Here is a 20,816-nt window from a genome sequence, read left to right as displayed (position 1 = left end):
AAGTTGTGTCTGACTCTTTCGCAACCCCAGGGACTGTAGCCCACCAGGCTCCTCTGTCCATGGGATTTCCCAGGCAAGAATACTGGAGTGGGTTGCCATTTCCTCTTCCAGGAGATCTTCCTGACCCAGGGATCAAACCTGCATCTCCTGGGCTGCAGGCAAGTTCTTTACCACTGAACCATCACAGAGGCCTCCTTCAGTTCACACCACAGAGGACGGGCCTCAGCCTTTCTTCAGCTCTTGTCTTTTAGGGAAACGTGTTAGGGGCACCATGGTTGCGTGAGGATCAGATGGGACATCCAGCCTTCAGCCTCAGGAAATTTCCTCAAAGGGCAGCACCTGGGCTGGTCTCTGGCAGAAGGATGATGAAGCAGATCAGGGCCCCACGCTCTTCCCCGAGGTGCAGTAAGGGTGGACCCTGAGTCTCCGGGGCACAGTGAGAGTGAACCCCAATCCAGCCAGGCCTGGGGCTCCCTCTGCATCACAGTGGGCTGCAGCCCAACAAACCGAGGGGTCCATGATGACCTCAGAGGGCCAGGATCGTCACCAGCTCCACTCAAACCAGAAAGACCAGTGTACTGGGACCCTGTCCTCACAAAGCTGCCCTCCCACCCATTCCAGGGCATTTCAGATTTCACCTCGAGGTGAGTTTATGTTTATTTCTACAGGGACCCCTATGTAACCCACACCACTGGTAACACTAGGGCCAGTACCCGGCAGAGGCAGGGGGTGTCTCAGCATGGCCAATAGCCCAGAGTTGCTCTGAAGGAGACTGGGCATATGTCACACAACAGGTGCAACCTACCACCACAAACTGGGCAAGCTCTGCTCAAAAATGCCTTGGAGGCCCAGCTGGTTTGAGGTCAGTCACCTAAAGCAACCAGCTTCTTCAGCAGCCCTAGGTCTCCAATGGGAGGCGAACAGCGCCCCCTAGTGTTCCACTGCAGACCATTACATTTTGAAGCAATTGTGTTACAATTCTTTAATTTTTTTATTTTTTACTCAGCTTCAGAAACTAGACCAAACTAAAGCCCACCACGCCTCATAGCGATGCTCCAAGGATGGCTCAGGGCTGCTCCGGTGTGTGTAAAGGCTTGTGGTGTTGGGGCCCGAGCTGGGTTGGGGAGCTCAATCCAGCGGGCTGGGCCTCTCAGGGCCTCAGAACGGCAGGCGGCTCCACTGTAGGCCGCTCCTTCTTTCTGTGTTGGAGCCCCAGGGCCCGGGCCACCAGCCTCCGGGCCACAGCTGTATTTGTCTGTGGTCTCTCCTTTGCCAGATGCAGGAGCTCTGAAAGGAAAGCCCCATGGGATGCGGACTTGAATTCAAGGCTGTGGCCTCTCCTCCCAGCAACACAGCAGCCTCGGAGGCAGTTAGAGCCCACCCCTGAGGCCTGGCTGCACCCCACTGTGGCCTGATGCTGGTGAGAGGGGCCACCGAGGGCTCCTGGCCCTGACGTGGGGTCCTGACTTACTCTGCCACCTCTCCGCGCCCTCCCTGTTTCTCCTTCTGTCGGGGGTGGGGGGTGGCGTTAATCCTGTCCACCTCCCTCCCTTGCAGGGGCCCTTTGAGAGGGCAGGCAGACCAGGAAGGGACACCTGGAGCTCTTGGATCAACAGACAGGATGTTTATCATCCCTAAGAAGTCTGGGACAAAGACCATGTAATCCACAAGAACATGGATGGCCTCAGCAGGCTTCTCTAGGCCAGTTCTGCCAGCCAGCCACTGCTCTGCGGCCATGGGAAACTGGCCCCTAAAGACCCTCGTGCTCCCTGGAAGGAGGAGAGTAAAGGGGAGGAGCCATCATTTACGGGGCACCTTCTGTGTGCCTCTCACCACTGCAGGGGCCCGTCCCGCCAGGCTCTCTCATTCACTCTAACGCTTATCTCACAGAGAAAGGGACCGACTCACATACATCCAGTGACTTGCTCAAGGCCAGTTTAAGGAAGTGCCAGTGCCAGGGTCACACCAAAGCCCAAGCTCTGTATACCTTACAGCAAAGCATGGCTTCCCCGGCTGGACACAAAGACCAAGCTTCCCCTCTGCACCCCAAACCAGACTCCCAAGAGGTGTGAATGGAGGGCAAGCCTGGGACAGGGCAGCTGGAAGACAGCTCTCCTGATAGGCCCCCTGGGTTGGGCGAGGACCACCCCATGGGTCACTGCAGCCCAGGGGCCAGAAAGCAGAGAACTTTAGAGGGAAGTGAATCAGAGGGCAGACCCACACTCGAGCCGCCCACCCACCCAGACCACCGGCTCCCTTACTTGGCCTCTGCAGGGCCTTCAGCTTGGACTGCCTGGCTCCCTGCGTCAGGGGCCGGATCTTCAGTGTGGAGAAATCCCTGGTCAGGGCCTCAGCAGCTAAGGAAAGAAAGCAGGTCTGAGCCATCCGCATTTCCCGCTGAGGCCTCAGGACCCAGGAACACACATGTCACCCCAAAGCCCAAGCAGCCGCTTCTGACACCCATCCAAACCACCCATCCAAACCTCAGGGACAGGACTGCCCCATCAGCTCGCCCCTCCGCTGGAGCTTGCCGGTCTGCACAGGGCTGCCATGCTCTCAGATGGAGGGCCCATGCCCCAACTTCTACCCCCCTGCCCTGGGGGATGGGGGGGGGGGGCAGCAGCCACATGGTGAGCCTGTGGTTCTGACATCACCAGAGGTAGGCCCCAGCCTTCCAAAGCCCGGGAGCTTAAAACAAACACCACCACCACCATCACCACCCTGCCCCGACTCAAGACCCTCCCAGGGTGCATGCTCTCATTGCCTCAGGCTGTGCTGGGCCCTGGGGCACTCGGGCCACTTACAGCTGGGAGGGACCTCAGACCCAAACCATCATACAGATGAGGCCAGGACATGAGGAAGCTGAGCAGGCCTACCCCTGGCTCCTGGCCAGCTTGGCAGAGCCCAGAAGGCAGCCATGGCCATGCCAAGCCCACTGCTAATCCCTTCCATGGACCGGGAGGGCCTCCCCCAGCCCCCACCTTCAGTGGCTCCCTCTCTGGGGCTGAAGCCCCCACCTGGCCCCAATCCTCTTGCTGCCCAGACACTGCCCCCCGTCCCTAAAAGCTCAGGCTCTCCTGAAGACTGGGCCACACCAGCCATGGTCACCCCCCACTCTGTGTTCAGAGCCCGTGGTTGTGAGAAGCCCAGTCAAGGGGGGCCGGGGACTGACTCTTTATAAATATACACAAACTGTGCAGTGGTGCGGCAGGGGAAGTACAGGCAAGTGCTGAGAGGGAAGTCCAGCACTGGAATGACAGCCAGGAGACTACCTGGCCTCCCCAGCCTTGACGACTGATGAGAGGCTTCATAACCTTGATCGGAAACTGACATCAGGGAACTCAGTCTCCCCATCTGTAAAATGGAGTCATCTCACCTATCTCCCGAAGCTCTAATCTAAATGGAATGAGAACACATCTGCTCAAACCATAGGAACCTGCCAGTACTTTAATGCTTTTTTTTTTTTTTTTCTGGCTGTGCCACATGGTATGTGGGATCTCAGTTCCCTGATCAGGGATTGAACCCATGCCCTATGCATTAAAGCCTGGAGTCTTAACCACTCAACTACCAGGAAAAGTCCCACCAGTATTTGAATGTTTTTGACCTGTAAAAATGGCACCTTCACATGCTTTCATTTAGGATGTGGAGGTCACCCAAATCTGAAACCTCTCAACTCAAGAAGCAAGGATGAAGAGGTGTGAGCTTCCTGGCCCAGTGCCCACTCCGCCCCTCTGGACTTCCCGATTAGGTGGCTGGGAGCCGCCCTGCCAGTCCATCAGCTTAGGGCAGCCTGCACCCTGATCTGGGGGATCCTCACCCCAGAAAACGAGGCTCCCTCCCTTCCCAACAGCAGTCAGAGGAGCCAGGCCACCATGCACTGCCTTACCTGAAGCTGGGCAGGGGAAGACGCCAAGTGCATGCGTGTCGTCCACCCACTGAATCTTGAACCCCTTCTCTCTGTGCCGGGGACAAGACAGAGTGACAGGGAGAGTGAATGCGGAAAACCCCTCCTGCTGCAGGAAGACCCTCCCCTCTCCAGTCCTCAAATACTCCAAGCCCAAGGCAAGTTCATCTCCTCTAGGAAGGAGATGACCATCTGGAGCAGATTTTCCCTGAGGACCATACGACAACTTCAGAAAGGCAGGCCCCACCTCTGAGATCTGGTGGGCCCCCAACTTCTAGAACTGAGGAAGTCAGGACTCAAAGCTTGTAGAGCACAAGGCCAAGGGCGAAGAGGGCCCCTCACAGACGTGGTCACCCCAGGCCAAGGGCGTAGGATTTGAGGCTGGAGACAAAGGGCTTCACGCTGAGGATAGGACTTGATACAACAAGCATGTCAGTGAAACTGCCCTGACTTTCTTCCTGCCACGTGGGAAGGCACTCCTGAGTCTGGGGCCTGTGGGAGACCAAAGCAGTCTTGGAGCCTGGGGCTCCTCTGTGGATGAGGAAGCCTCCAATGGCCCTGGTCTGGCCCAGCCCTGGAAAGGGGACCGGAGGAAAGAAAACAAGCATGGAGAAAAAAAAAGAAAGGAGAAAAGACTGGATTTGGATCCAAGGAATCTGGGGATACGGGAGAAGTCTTTTTTCACTTTTTCTCACTTTTTCTCCCCTCTCCAGCAGACTCTGCCCCAGAGCTACTTAAGCCCCGTTCATCCCGGAAAGAGCTCCTCTATGGAGGTGGCCCTCCATCTGTCGACTCTCCAATTGGGCGGCTGGCCGTGAAGCAGGGGGAGGCAGTGGGCCCACAGGGTCGTGGCTGGCATGTGGGCGTGCTGGGAGCCAGGCTGGAGGTCCGCTGCCTGTGCCAGCAGGTCCAGGTCTTGAGCCTCCAAAAGCTGTCCACAACCGAAAACTCAGCTGTCTTCCTCCTCCGCACAGTCACGGCCAGCAAGCTGAATTGCCCGGGAGCATGGCACCCAGAGCAACCACACCTACTTTCTGCCTTTCTTTCTAGGCACTGAAGGAGGGGCAGGCAAGCGTCCCCCACACAAAGCCTGGTCCTAGCTCCTCTCCAGAAAGAAAGCACTCTCCCCACCCACCATCCCCACCCCAAAGCCTCTCCAGCACTCACTGGAACTCAGAGAAGGTAGCCAGCAGGTCCTCAGTCTTGAGCACCGGCTCAAAGTCATAGATCTCCACCACGTGCGCAAAATCCTTCTCTCCAGGCAGCTCATCTACAAAGGATGATGTGTCTACGTGGATCTTCTCGACCTGAATCTCCTTCTGGGTCAGATTGTTCGTTATCTGGGAGAGATCAGACCCTTTAGTGAGGGGAGCTTGGATACACCGGACTGAGTGAGTGCTCTCAAAACCCACGCTGAGTCCCACAGGCTTCTGCATTGACACGGAGGTGAGCACCCCAGACAGGAGTCTGGGAAAGATAGCAGTATGGCAGACTGGGCCACGAGATGGAGGAGTATGTTTTAGGGGAGTCCCCGCTGGGTGACTGACACTAACGCACTTTGTGTTTCACAAAATCCCCAAAACTCTATTCCGTAGGCCCACTTTACAGATGGATAAACTAAGCCAAAGAATTAAGTAATTCCTCCTCAAGTTACTGTCAGTAAGAGGTGGAGCTAGGCAAGCCCAGGATCTTTCCTTTTCTCATTAACAAAGTGATGATGAGCAAGGCTTTCTGGTGTCCTTCATCTGTAAAATAGCGATACACGCTGCCTGCCCTCCCAACTGACACCGCAGCCAGGCTCAGGGACAGACACACGGTTCTAAGGACAAGAGATTTGTAAGACAAAGCTTCAGGCAGAAGAGTAATTTTCATGACCAGTGTCTGTAGTGTGTTCTGAAGCACTGTGTTCCCTTGGGAAGTGTGTATTAGCACCTGCTCTTTTTTTCAGAGGAAGAAACTGAAACTTAGAAAAGCCAAACAACCTGGTTGAGGTGGGATCCAATCCACACCACTGACCCCAGATCCTGAGCCTCCTGCCCTCTGAGTACTGGTCTCCTAAGCGACCGCTATCACTCAACACCCGCACCCCCATACACCTTGACCCTCCGCCCCATCCACCCTCGACTACACCCACCTCACTTCCACCCTCCCTTTTCCGGCTTAAGAGCCTCATCACCTCCTGCAGCAATTCACCGAAGTCGTCCTCAGGGCAGCTGCCTGGCCCCTCCTCTTCCACCTCTTCCTCTTCTACTTCCTCCTCTGCTGCCAGGCTCCTCTCCAGCTCAGTCCCATTTCCCTCCTCCAAGTCCAGCTGCAGCACAGGCTCCAGCTGTGTGGCTGACTCCGACCTGTCTCCGGTCCCTGCGTGGCTCTCATGCCCTGAGGGTTCAGCAGCCAATGGGTCTGGCAGCGACTCTTTCTCACAGCCTTGACCAGGGCCTTTTTGGTCCTCTGTTGCCTGAGTCACCGACACGGGAAGTTCCTGATCGGCAGTGGGGTTCCCAGCACCAGTATCTCCTGGTTCTTCTGAGAGCCCGCCAGCTAGAGCATCTCCCTGGAGCTCTGCAGGAGCGGGCAGCACTCCTTCTTCCTGCTGGCGCAGCACCCGGGGCACATACAAGGCCTGGTCCGGCTTGCGTCCACGATGCCACCGGCCGGCCCTCACCCCTCGGGGACCACCAGCCGCTCCCTGACTTGCGGTGGGCTTCCGAGGACCTCGGTACTTGCTAGGGTGGGAGGCAGGAGGGCGGCAGGGGCCAGAGAATCCGTCTGAACTGGGTAACCTGGAGTAGGAGCAGGCACATATCAGAGGGGTGCTTGAGACCCAAGGAGAGTGGTTTATTGGAGTTATCTGCCATTCAGGCCTGAGGCTCTTGAGTCAGTCTCAGGCAAAAACCGAAGCCACAATGACCCTGGAAAACAACTTAATGAGCCATCAGAGGGGATGCCCTGAACAAGCACAAAGCAGTCAACTCTTCCTCTAGTGTTACAAACCAACTGTGAGACAGCTGAGTCCACTTGCTATAGGGTGTGGTAATTAGCATTCAGAAACTATGTTATTAGAAAAGTATGTAACTTTAAGTCTGTGAGTCTGTTTTGTAAGTAAGTTCATTTGTATCATTTCTTTTTAGATTCCACATATAAGGGCTATCACATGACATTTCTCCTTCTCTGCCTTTCTTCACTCTGTAGGACAATCTGTGTGTGTGTGTTAGCAGCTCAGCTGTGACTGACTCTTTGCGGCCCCATGGACTGTGGCCCACCAGGCTCCTCTGTCCATGAGATTTTCCAGGCAAGAATACTGGAGTGGGTTGCCGTTTCCTACTCCAGGGGATCCTCCCGACTCAAGGGTCGGACCCACTTCTCCTGTATTGCAGACAGATCATGTCCCACTCTTTGCGACCCCATCCCATTATCAGCCATTCAAAACAATGAAGCAACGCCATTCGCAGTAATGTGGATGACAATCTCTAGGCCCATCTATGTGGCTGCAAATGCATTATTTCATTCTTTTGAATGGCTGATAATGGGATGGGGTCACAGAGTCTGACATGACTGAAGGGACTTAGCACACACACACACACACACACACACAATGGGATGAGTGGAAGGGATAGTTAGGAAGCTTGGAATGGACACGTACACACTGCTATATTTTAAATGGATAACCAACAAGGACCTACTGTATGGCATGCACCACTCTGCTCAATGTTATGTGTTAGCCTAGATGGGAGAGGAGTTTAGGGGAGAATGGATACATGTATATGTGTGGTTGAGTCCCTTTGCTGTTCACCTGAAACTATCACAATATTGTTAATTGGCTGCACCCCAACACAGAACAAAAAGTTTAAAACAGATCAAAAAAAGAGAAAAGTATGTAACTTTAAAGGCTAGGATTATAGACATTATGATAAGATCCTTCGAGATGTGCATGGAGACAGGTGAGCGAATTGCTAGATGAGCTTTCACGTGCCATGGCCTCTGCAGGGCCCAAGCTCCCTGAGAGCAATGCTGGGTGGACATCCCCACTGTTTAAACAGTCCTCTCTCTTTTGGCCCAACGTGCATAAGCTGAATTTGCTAAAGGAACTCCATCAACAATGCACCTCTACTCCCCTGCTGAGCAGAAGGCAGCACTGACTCTAAGCAACTGAGGCTTGGGGAGAGAGGGGGCCACCCAGCCCTGATTCCGTCCCAGAGGCTGACCAGCTCACCAGACCACCCCCAGGGGAAAACCAACGAGGGGCCTCCCAGGCGGCAGGATACACACCTGATGTCCAGGTGACAGATGACTGTCCTCCTCCTCCAGCCCTCTCCAACAGAGAAGCTGCTCAAAAGGTCAAAATTCTCTGCTGTCCTGTGGATCAGGTACCGGAGCCGACTGGAGAGTGGGGGAAAGAGGAGGACCCTGGGGAGGGATGGGAAGGAGAGCAGAGCAGGAGCTCCAGGAGCAGCCCCCAGGCCTGACCCCCACGGAGTCCACTCCTGGTTTAATGGTGGCTTGAGCCTAGGCTCGCTCTGCCCCCTGGGGTCCCAGGTTGACTGCAGTGGACCTGCCCGTAGAGGGTATGACAGGGAACTACTTGGCCCCATCCTCCTTCCAGGGATGGGCTGTTCCATCTCAGGCGATGCTTGGTGTCACCCAGGAAAGATGCAGCGGGGAGAGGCCTGACAGCAGATTATTACACCTAAAGGCCAAATCAGAGCGAGTTGCGAGCCTAGTTACTTTAGATGCACCATTGGACAAAAAGGGGCAAGGAGGCTAGGGGCGAACACTGATTTTCCCAGCGGCAGAGCGAGCACCACCCTCACAACGGCTTACTTTGACAGCTGCTTCTGCAGCAGGAAGCGGTCCAGTTCCTCCCGGATGCGCTGCACGAAGTCATTCTCGGCTGTGGAGAGGAAGACGCCGTCCAAGCAGAGAAGGGCCAGGGTGACAGGTGGGAGAGCCTGCGGGGCAAACGACACCGCTGCGATCAGAGCACAGAACCCGGGCCCTTCCACGACCGAGGACACGGTCTCTCCTCCGATCGGAGACCGGCCGGGCTCCGAGGAGGGTAAGGGTCGTGCCGAGGGCCCCCGGCAGGGCCGTGGTGGGGCAGGGAGGGGTCACCCGGCCCCCGATGCGGTCGCTCTCGCCGTCCCCAGGTCCGCGCCCTGCTGCCTCGGGCCCGATCCGCGGGCGCGATCGATCCTTCCCGGCCCGGGAGCGAGAGGCCAGGGAGGAGCACAGGCTGACCGGGAGCGATCGGAGCGACCTGCCCTGAGGTCCGCCCGCCGCACTCTCCGCGGCCGCCCCGCGCGTCGCCGCCGCAGCTCTTGGGTCCCCAGAAGCCTGCGCGCCCCTGAGCCCCGGAACCACCCGGGCCTCGCGGAGCTGCAGCGCCACCGCGCGGCCCGGGGGAGGCATCACCCCCAATGGCAAAGGCGCGTTCTTTCTTGATTCTTTTTGCCCCTGAGACCACAGGTCACCTGAGCAGGGATATTCCCCACCCAGGGATCGAACCGTGTGTCCTGAGTCTCCTGCACTGGCAGGCGGATTCCTTACCACTGAGTCACCTGGGAAACCCTACACTGTCTCCTAGGATCAATTAAATTTGGGAAATCGTTTGGAGTGGCTCCTACATGCTAGGTCATGGGGATACCAGGTTGTACAGTTCCTTGATCCCCTCCCTAGGGACGTCAAAGAGGGATACATAGGAAGTTTCTGGACACCAAGAATTTCATCGCCCTTTGGCCCTTATCGATGGAAGCTGCAAAGAGGTCCAACTCACAGCACAGCGTCCCTGACAAGGTATACTAGCCTATGGATAACAGGGCTGGGTAGCCACTAGAATGGTGGTTTGCAGAACTTGCTACATCTAAAAGTAACTCCAGCACTTGCCTTAAATAGGGCTTGAAATTCATGTCATCAGACAGCCATGAGATGGCTTATTATAATCAAGGAGACCAGGGCTGAAATCCTCCTCTTCCCTGGAAGGTGCTGAAATGTAAGCCTTTGATCATCCGGAAACAAGCAGGGCCCTGAGTTATTAAAAACCCAGGTTTTAGTACAGGGGTGGGACAGTCTGAGTGGGCCCTGCAATAGGATACAAGAAAGGTCACAAGGAGGCTGACCCTTAAAATGTCGGCTGGGAGAAGTTGGGAACAGGACAATGAAGAAAAACAAAGATGCATTTTGCTCTCTTGCAGTTTTTCCCAGAGTATTTCTTTTAACAGATGGTGGGATTATATCTTTTTATATATTACATTTACAAAAACTATTGGGATATATTATATTTACAAAAACTATCTTTCCAGATAGTTTTTCAAGAATAAAAAGAATCGAGACTTCCCTAGTTGTCCAGTGGTTAAGAATTTGCCTGCCAATGCAGGGGATACGGTTTTGATCTCTGGTCCAGGAAGATTCACATGCCTTGGGGCAGCTAAGCCAGTGGGCCACAACTCTCAAACCTGTGCCCTAGAACCTGTGCTTGGCAATAAGACAAGTCACTGCAACGAGAAGCCCTCAGACTGCAACAAACAGTAGCCCCACTTGACACTTAGAGAAAAACCTGTGCACAGCAATGAAGACCCAGTGTAACTAAAAATAAATAAAAATTTTTTAAAAGAATAAAAAGGATATAAAATAAAGACAACACCAAGTGCAAAGAGGACTCAAGGAGGTGAGTCATGAGTATCCTTTGGGGGCCTGGTTGTTAAGAGGAGATTCTGAAGGCCTGCCCCTGCCCCAGTCTCAGGCCTGGAGGGGCATCCAGTCCCTGGGGGGTGGAGGGCAAAAATACAGCAAGAAGAACAGGGACACCCATTTGGACTCTGACTCCACCAGCCCCACCTACACTCCACACTGGCTTAACTGAAGTGGAATCAGACTGGCCTGAGAGAACACTGAGGGGCCACACAACGGTCCCGTTTATCCGACCAGGCTTCCATGATGGGAAGTGTGAGGCTGGGAGGCACGCCCATTTTGCACACATGACCCAGAAGGAATATGCATGCTAACTTAGAAAACAAAGGCTCAGCGTTCCCTGTTGGCTCAGTGGTAAAGAATCCGCCTGCTAAGGCCAGAGACATGGGTTCTATCCCTGACCCTGGAAGATGCCACATACCATGGAGCAACCATGCCCGTGCACCACAGCTACTGAGCCTGTGCTCTAGAGCCCGTGCTCCTGAATGAGAAGCCCATGACTCACCTCCTTGAGTTCTCTTTGCACTTGCTTTTGTCTTGATGCTATAATTAGAGAGTAGCACCACTCTCCGCAACTAGAGAAAAACCCACGCAGCAACAAAGACTCAGCACAGCCAAAAATAAAAAAAAAAAAAAGAAAGAGAAGGACTAACCTTCTCAATAAAGTGGCCATCTCTCCCCCACAATGAAGGAACCAACCAAAACCCCAAGATACAGGCTATACCCCTACCTCTTTAGAGCTGGTCCATGACAGAGGATTTCAACACATTCAGAGAGACTCAAACAAGGAAACTCTCAGAGGAGGCTGCCCGTGAATGCAGTTTTCACTACACACTCTTCAGATAAGTTGGAAGCTGAAAAGAAAAAAAAGAATTAGCACAAGGGCCTCCACTTGCGGGTGGAGGTTACCAAAAGATGCCAAGATAAATGGGGAAGGGAATCAAAGTGCATCTACCCACAGGACTGGGGGACAAATACCAGATGAGCAGTGAATGGTCCCCAGTCAGAGACAAACTGAACAAAAAGCAGCAGGGTATGCAAATTTTCTATAGCAAAAACAAAAAGTTAAAAAAGCATCATAGAAAAAAGAGGATAACAGTACACGGGAAAGTTCTCTTGAAAAGAAAAAAGAGAAGACATTTCAGTTAGTAACTACTGCATGTTCTCAAGGAAATCAAAGAAAGTCTGATTTTCATGTCACGATGGAAAAACCAACAGAATGTCAGGAGTGTGAACTGTCAGAGGCATGGAAAGATATAAAAGAGGCAATCATGTTCATCACAGAGGCAACAAAAAATGGAGTCAACAAAGCTGAAAATAAATCTGTGACACAAAGGCTTGTGAAAATGAAGATAACTACTATTTACACAAAGGTTGCCATAAAAATGGCATAAACTGAATCTTCACAGTGGCCCATTCAGTTGGAGATTGTTCAGAGGAATAACCTAGTGGTTCAGACGGTAAAGAATCCGCCTGCAATGCAGGGGACCTGGGTTCGATCCCTGGGTCAGGAAGATACACTGGAGAAGGGAATGGCAACCTACTCTAGTATTCTTGCCTGGAAAATTCCGTGGAGAGAGGACCTTGGTGCGCTACAGTCTATGGAGTCACAGAGTCAGACATGACTGAGCAACTAACATTTTCACTTTCAACCTGAGGTTTAGCCAAGGAACCAGCTACCACAGGCAGAGTGGGAACTTGCTCTAATCCAGATCTAGCCTGTGACATCCATGTTCTGGAACATCACCTGGTTCAGAGTTTCCATCTTTAGAATGTTGTTAGAATTGATGCTATGGTCAATAACCAGACACAGAGTCAGGCATTAAATAAACTAGATGAATCCAATCAACCAGAGAAGCCTGTTGGGTGTGTACTGTAGAGTTTTACCTGAAACAAGAGGTATGATTGAAAGATGATGAAAGGATTGCATGCAGATGACATGGGGTTGCAAGCAGCCCCATCTGAAGGGATGAATCTAGAGTTCCCTACTACCATAGCAACCCTAAATTATAATCCAGCGCCCCTTCCCTTGCCACTGGGGCCACCTGCAGCACTGGAATCTATGTCCCAATTTCCCATCTCCTTACTCTAAGCAAACTGAGACAGTATTAACCTCAGCTTGCATGAGCTAACCAACTGTTCTCTCCATGTTTAAGATGAAGTTTAAGAATATCTAGTTAATGTTTGCTATTGAAAGTCTTTGTATTGTCTACATAGTTTTAACATGTGTATCAGAGAACCTAACACATTAGGTGGTGAAACTTAAAATTTTTCAGTGGGCAGATATAAGAGCATTTGACTAAGTTAGTAAACAGTATTATAATATTAAAGAGAAATGGAGTCACAACATTTAAAGATCAACAAGAGTTGTTTAAACACAGCATACATAAGAATGTTTGGCTTCATACACAGCCTGCTGGAACATCCATTTGATGTATGTAAGAAGAAAATTAGGACTTCCAGGAAAATGGAGTAAACACACTTTGCCAATTCCTTGCACTAAATATAATTAAAATCCCCAGACATTATATATAAAACAAACGTAAAAGGTGGAGAAAAGAAAGAAGACCAGCTATGGGTCTCTGGTTCCAAGGAACAACAAAGAGCTGGGTTTTCTTTATGCCTCAAATTTTTAGACTTGGAGCTGGAAGAAGCCAGCAACCCGGAAGTACCAATGGACACAGAACAAAACAGACACACAAAAACAACAGCAAAACTCACCCTAACGAAAGGGGGTGTTTTCTCTCTAGCCAAATGTGCAGGCCAGTCAGACAGAGCACTCTGAGATAATAATTTCTCAACCTCAGCCAAACACCACTCCCACTCAGACCAGCTAAGGCCATGTTGGAGCCCAGATTGTCACCCTCACCAGGCTGTAATGAAGTGTCACAACCTTGCCACCAAGATGATGTGAAAGAAGGTCACGTAGCGGGGAGCTTGGACTTTCATGCCCTTCAGGCAGTAAGGAGCCCTGGGCCCCGCCTGAAGTGTCAGTAGAGACCACCGGAGAACATGACTTCCACCCCCACCCAGCAGTAAAAAGGCGCCCTCCCCACTGGAGGGCTGTCAGAGGACGTTCACTGCCACCCAGAGATCAAGAGGGAACCGCACCGCCAGTGGGGTCAGCGGAGGCTGTGTGGGAAACAGCAGCACCTCCACCCGTTCCAGCCAGCAAAGCATCCATGGGGGCCTTGTGGGAAGCCAGACCTTCACCCATCAGTGATGAGGACCATACATCTTAGTATCAAAGGAGGCTAAATGGGAGACCTGCACTTTAACCCTCACCTGGCAGTAACAATGCAATGCCCCCCATCCCCATTCTGGAGTGCTGGCAAAGAAAGGTAAAGCAGAAGCTACAAAGATCCAGGGGACTTCCCTGATGGTTCAGTGGTTAAGAATCTGTCTGCCAATGCAGGGGACACAGGTGTAACCCCTGGTCGGGAAACATCCTACATGTGGCAGGGCAACTAAGCCTGTGTGCCACAGCCACTGAGCCTGTGCGCCACAACCACTGAGGTGCTCGCACCTAGAGCCCACGCTCTGCAACAGGAGAAGCCGCTGCAATGAGAAGCCCATACAATCCCAGTGAGGAGTAGTAGCCCCCACTCAGTGCAACTAGATAAAGCCCAGGTGCAGCAACAAAGATCTAGCACAGCCAAAAATTAATTAGTTAAGAGATATTGAAAAAAAAGCTTCAGAATCTCATAATACCCAAGATGCCCAGGATTCAATTAAAAAATAATTTGTGGTACCAAGAATTAAGACGATCTCAAACTCAATGAAAAAAAGGCAGTCAATAGACTCAAATTTGCATTGAGATGTCAGAAATGTTAAACTATCTGAGATTTTGGAGCAACCATGATAGAAATACTTCAACAAGCAACTATGAACACATTTGAAAAAAAAATGGAAAAAAAAAGTCTCAGCAAAGACACAGAAGATATAAAGAAGAACCAAAAGGAAAGTTTAGAATTGAAAGCTACAGTAACCAAAAGAAAAAGCTCAGTAGCAGAATAGAAGAAAAGGAAAGACTCTGTGAACTAGAAGATAAGACAGCAGACCTAACGTGAACAACATGAGAGAAAATAGACTGGACACAAAAATGAACAGAGACCAAGGGATTGGGGACTACAGGAAGAAGATTTAACACTTGCGCCATCAGAGTCCCAGAAACATAGGAGAAAGGGTAAGGCTGAAAAAGTACTTGGAGAAATGATAACTGAAAACTTCCCAGATTTGAAAAGAGATATAAACCAACAGATTCAAAAAGTAAAAAACAGAACAAAACCACAGAAATCCAAGCCAAGACACATCATTATTAAATATCTGAAAACTTAAAACAAAGGACTTTATAAAATCAGCCAGAAAAATAATCTTATCTTACCTAAGGGAGAAAATTATTTGAATGATGGTGGATTTCTTGCCAGAAACCAGAAAACAAAAAGAAGATCTTTTTTCAAATGCTGAGAGAAAAAACAGTGAGTCCAGAGTCATATATCTAGTGAAAACCTATTTCAGGAATAAAGAAGATATTAGCACACTCTTAGATGAAGGAAGATTAAGAGAATTTGCTGCCAGGAGACCTAGCCTGAAACAATGGCTAAAAGAAGTTCTCTGCAGGAGAAGGTAACAATGAAAGGAAGAATTCTGGAACACCAGGAAGGAAGAAAGAACAGTGAGCAAGCATGTAAGTAACATGATAGACTTTTCTTCCTTGTATCTTCTGCATTATGTTCGATAGTTGAAGCACGTTCCAATATGTTCTAAATGTACATAGAGAAAAATATTTTGGACAATTACATTATAAATTGTTGGTTTTTAGTCACTAAATAGTGTCCAACTCTAAAACATGAAAAAAAAAAAAACTACTATAGGTAAGAAAAGACACACCAACCAAATTCAAGAGATTGGCCTTTGTACATCCAGATTCAAATAAACCAAATAACTATTGGACATGTTTGATAAAGTCAGAGAAACTGGAAGACAGGTTGGGTACTAGATGATATGAAGGATTGTTCTTACTTTTCCAGTGTGTTTATTACTGCTGAAGTTATGCTTTTTAATACGTTTCTTCATACTAACGTGTTCATGAATAAAATGGTATGATGCCTCAGATTTGCTTTAAAATACACTGGGGTGGGGGAGAAGTGAGGAATTATAAGGGAGACAAGATTGGCAAAATGCCGATCATTATTGAAACTGGCAATGTGTACACTGTTCTCCTTCTTATTGTGTGTGGCAGACATTTTCCATAATAAAACATTAATTTTTTTCAAGCCAAACTAATGCCAACAATAAAATGACAGGCAGGGGGTGATGTTCAATGCACAGCTAGAATATCTTTAAATTCTTGGAAGTGAAAAGAGAGATAAGGAAGAATTTTATAATTTGTTAGAAAATATATATAGTTAAATCTATATGCTAAAAATTTGAAGGTAACCATTGAAAGGCTAGAAACATAATCTATAGGTTTCAAATCACAATAATAATAAATAAGAATGCTATAAAAACTTTATCCAACATAAAGTTGTTGTTAGCTTCACTGAGTTACACAGGCCCGTTTGCCATGACAAGGCTGTGATCCATGAAGGGGCCAACATAAAATACAAATGCAGAACAAGAGGTGAAAGTGAAAGTGAAGTCCCTCAGTCGTGTCCGACTCTTACTGTAGCCCACCAGGCTCCTCCATCCATGGGATTCTCCAGGCAAGAATACTGGAGTGGGGTGCCATTTCCTTCACCAAGAGGTAAATGGTACCAATACTTTGGCCACCTGATGAGAAGAACTGACTCACTGAAAAGACCCTGATGCTGGGAAAGACTGAAGGCAGGAGGAGAAGGGATGACAGAGGATGAGATGGAGGATGAGATGGTTGGGTGGCATCACCAACTTGATGGACATGAGTTTGAGCAAGCTCCAGGAGTTGGTGATGGACAAGGAAGCCTGGCATGCTGCAGTCCATAGGGTTGCAAAGAGTCAGACACAACTGAGCGACTGAACTGAACCAAAAAGTTACCAAAAGAAAAACTGCATCTCTTTTGCCCTAACAAAGATATGAAGAATAAAAAAAGGGGGAAAAAAAGACAGCAAAAGAGACTTCCCTGATTTCCAGCGGTTAAGACTTCATGCTTCCAATGTAGGGGATGTGGGTTGGATCCCTACTCAGGAATGAAGATCCCATATACTGTGTGGTGCAGGCAAAAAATACATATGTATATATATATAAAGAAAACAGGAAAAATGTATAATTTTTTTTTTTAATGCTGATCACATGATCTAGCCTAGCCAACACTTAGAAGTGAATTCGCAATAGACTCTAGATGATCTGTCCTAAGAGAACTGGGTGAAATGAAGAATTTCTAATGTAAAATTTAGACTCTTATTTGCTTAATCCTTTAAAATGTCTTTACATTATTTGTCAATATTTGACTATGAAGATCTTAATGTTTATTTTTAATCTAATGTCTCTCAGTAGCACACTGCAGAGGGCACAGACTCAGAGAGGTATAGAAAAGCATGTGATGGTTCATCCAGATTCAGACACTATCTAAAACAAAATGCAAAAAAAATAATAACAATAAAATAAAACAAAATGCAAACTCCGCTTTACCCGTCTCTTAGAACGTCCCACACAGTCACCCACTGGCAAGAGAGGAGGGGTCCACAATGAACTCAGAGGGTCCCTGGATGGACCAGTCTGGAGGGCAACAAGGCCCTTACGAGTCTGAGAGCAAACACATGTTGAATTGGCTTACTCTGTACTAGGCCAATGCTTCTCTGGTGGCTCAGTGGTAAAGAATCCCCCTGCAATGCAGGAGATGCAGAAGACATGGGTTTGATCAGGAAGATCCCTTGGGTCAGGAAGATCCCTTGAGGAGAGCATGGCAACCCACTGCAGTATTATTGCCATCTTAGCTTCTTCATCTGTGAAATGGGGCTAAGAGTGCTGGCCTCACTGAGTTAATCAATGATGAATTAATCCATAATGAGATAACCCATGTAAAACACCTAGCATGATATAAGACTGGTGGAGATGGGGCTCCCTGCATATAGGTGAGGCATTCTGGGTGCTCTAGTTCTAAAAGAACCAGATCACAGGTTCTCCCGATCTCCTCTAGCCACAGACCAGGGGCCAGGGCCACAGAATCACAAATCCAGCTGCCAACCTTAGATGGTGACATCTCTTGTAACCACCCAGTTACAATCTGTAGACCAAAAATCAGAAAAGGCTACTCCATCCTGCTTGCTCAACCTCCACCCTATGAAGGAGAGGAAGAATGTTACAATGTTAACCTAGTGACCTTGGGTCCTGGCTGAGCTGGGGCCCCTGCTGTCCACACAGACCCTGGCTCTGAGGGCCCTCAGCCTACTCCTCACTTAGCATTAAGGAGTTACTCCCTATGCAGAGCATGTCTCCAAAATGTGACTTCCACCCACCTCTCAGGTCCCCTAAGCCCACCAGCACTCACTCCAAGCCTACTACCTTAGCATCCGCATGTGCTATGGTCCTCTTATCTCACCACCTCAAAACTTACCTGCTATTGACTCATTTCCACAAGTCCCCCAGAAGACAAGCTGGTTAATCTGCCAACTAAACTATGTGCCAACAAACAAGTTAACAATAATAGCTTGGGACTTCCCTGGCAGTCCAGTGATTAAGACTCTGCTCCCTGCAGGAGGCATGGGTTCCATCCCTGGTCTGTGATCAGGGAACTAAGATCTTGTGTGCCGCATAGTGTGGCCAAACACACAAACAAACAAAAAATTACGGCTTAACCAAGTAGGCTTCAAGACTGGTTTCTGCAGCCCCTACCTATGTGGACAGGGTGCCACTGACCAGGGATAGACCTTGGGACGCTGGGGCTGCCTTTAGTCCAAATGACTTCCAACAGGAATATGAATCATGGCACTAGATTCCTGGTTTCTTCTGTCCCTCACAAACAGGGTGATCTTACGAAAGTGACTCCCCTTCTAAGCCTCATCCCGGAACTCTGGTCTCTGAGGTTAATTCCCTCTAAAGTTCTGACTATCATGCCTAGCCTGAGAGGGTTCCACCTTTACATTCACTCTCCTCATCATCCTTTCTCCATCACGACCATCATCGCAACCACTACAACCACCATCAGGCAGGCCACCGCAGAGATGCAGCTAAGGCTGAATGGTGCATCTTTGAACCCAGATAGGGAGCTCTGCACTGCTGGGCTGGACTCTGTCCTGGGCCACCTGCCCCATTTGCCTGATGTCAGAGAGGGATAAAGGACAGGAAAACTGAAGACAGCCAGGTCACCACAGTGGCCACTAGAACAACTCTGGGGGGCCCCATGCTGCTGGTAGTGGAAGGGGCTGACCTGCTGAGGCCCAAGTATAAGGTGGAGGAGGGCAAGGTGGACGCACATGATGCCAAAGGGCACTGAGATGTCACATAAGTCCCCAAAGGGCTAGTTGCCGGCTGCCCGGTTGCCACTTTCCAAGGCGTCACCAGCAGAGCCACCAGGAGAAATGGAGGACACTGGTGACCCTGGAGTGCACGGAGGTGGCACAGTGCAAGATGCCAGGACACACCGCGAAGGTTCCCAGCAGCGTGCAGGTGAGGAGTCAGAGGAGCTCTGCACCAACGCCGCATAGCAGGCCTGCTGCGCCCCTGCCCCTGCCCTCTGGACCAGGGCATCTGCCACCTCTGGTACCTCCATGAAGGCCTCCTGGCTAGGAGTTCTAGAGCTTTCCGCGGGGCCGAGAGGAGGGACAAGAGTCAGGCCGTGAGATCAGGATAGAGGAACCAGTGTGTGTTCAGTCTCTCAATCGCGTCCGACACTTTGTGACCCCACGGACCGCAACACGCCAAGCCTCCCTGGCCCTCACCGTCTCCCGAAGTTTGCCAAGTTCTTGTCCACTGCTTCAGCGATGCCAGCCAGCCATCTCATCCTCTGAGATGCACCAGTCCCCTCCCTAAAATCAGCCAGGTCCTCCCCCCACCCCGCCCGGCTTCCTGCGGGCTCCTTCTCCCCACGCAGAAGAGATGCTCCAGGCAGAATCCTGCTGTGAGAGAAGGTCCCTGCACAGCGAAAAGAACAGGGCACCCCGGAATTTACACGGTGAAGGGAGCGGGGAAGTCATGGTGCGTGACTCCCGGCGGCAAACAGTGAGTAAGGGCCCAGAGTCTGCACCGGGGAACAATGTGGAAGCACCAAAGACGCGCGCGCAAGAAACGGCTGGAGAGGGAAGCGATATCTGGGACAGGCAGGGACCCGACCAGGGATCCAATCTTATTGAACTTTCCGTTCTCCTCGGTCGCCTTCCCCCGGTACCCTACAACCGGGATCCGACTCCGGAGACTCTTTGATTGACGATTCCCCGCGCCTGGCATCCAGCGTTGGTAAAGACGCCCGCCCCGCTCCAGAGCCCTGCGGCCCGGCAGCCACCCGCCCACTTCCCCCAGAGCACAAGGCGCAGGAGTCGCTCTCACCTTCTTCCCTGGAGGCCCGGGGACCCGAGCTGAGCTCCGTCCCGCCTGAGTCCCAGAAGTGCCAGAGGCGCTGGAGCTGCTCTGAGGGCGAACTGCGCACAATCCCCGCCCCTCCGCGCCCCCTCCCCGAGTCCCCGCCCCTCCGCGCCCCCTCCCCGAGTCTCCACCCCTCCGCGCCCCCTCCCCGAGTCCCCGCCCCTCCGCGCCCCCTCCCCGAGTCCCCGCCCCTCCGCGCCCCCTCCCCGAGTCCCCGCCCCTCCGCGCCCCCTCCCCGAGTCTCCACCCCTCCGCGCCCCCTCCCCGAGTCCCCGCCCCTCCGCGCCCCCTCCCCGAGTCCCCGCCCCTCCGTGCCGCCTCCCCGAGTTCCGGTCCCTCTGTGATCCCTCTCCGAGTCCCCCTCCCAGTCCCCGCCCCTCCGTGCCCCAGCCCCATCTCCCCAAGTCCCAGCCCCTTCCAAGCCTCAATAGTAGCCAACCGAGTTGAGACTGGACAAGTGCGACTCTGAACAAGAACCCCGACTTTAAAGCCTTTTTTTTCATCTAGAAAGATTACCTTTTCCCACCACGGCCCCTCGCTGGACTCGGGAGGACCAGAAGAGGTCCTTTGGGGCGAGGGAGGGGTCTGGGGAAGCCTGACTGCAGAGAACCCTCAGGCAGAGTCAGTGAGACAGCATTAGAACAGGATGCCACGGAAGCTCACCTCTTCCCCTGTCACCCTCTCATTAGTGACCAGGACAAGGCCTCCAGCTCTCTTCTAATCCGG

The 20,816-nt window shown here is 51.2% G+C and overlaps 1 protein-coding gene across 1 annotated transcript; it reads right to left on the bottom strand.

Moving 5' to 3' along the window:
* Positions 1-981: 981 nt before the first annotated feature.
* On the bottom strand, positions 982-9,313 carry R3HCC1 (R3H domain and coiled-coil containing 1). Its single transcript, XM_052644539.1, has 8 exons — positions 9,187-9,313; positions 8,726-9,008; positions 8,174-8,311; positions 6,081-6,687; positions 5,072-5,244; positions 3,887-3,957; positions 2,262-2,357; positions 982-1,287 (listed from the first exon to the last, which is right to left on the bottom strand). The coding sequence occupies exons 1-8, from the start codon at positions 9,311-9,313 to the stop codon at positions 1,151-1,153; spliced, it is 1,632 nt and encodes a 543-aa protein (XP_052500499.1). The 3' UTR covers positions 982-1,150.
* Between the last annotated feature and the right edge of the window lie 11,503 nt (positions 9,314-20,816).

Source organism: Budorcas taxicolor, chromosome 8 (assembly GCF_023091745.1).
Source record: "Budorcas taxicolor isolate Tak-1 chromosome 8, Takin1.1, whole genome shotgun sequence".
Lineage (NCBI taxonomy): Eukaryota > Metazoa > Chordata > Mammalia > Artiodactyla > Bovidae > Budorcas > Budorcas taxicolor.
Note: the sequence above shows the minus strand (reverse complement) of the source record. Positions and strands in the feature narration are given on the sequence as shown.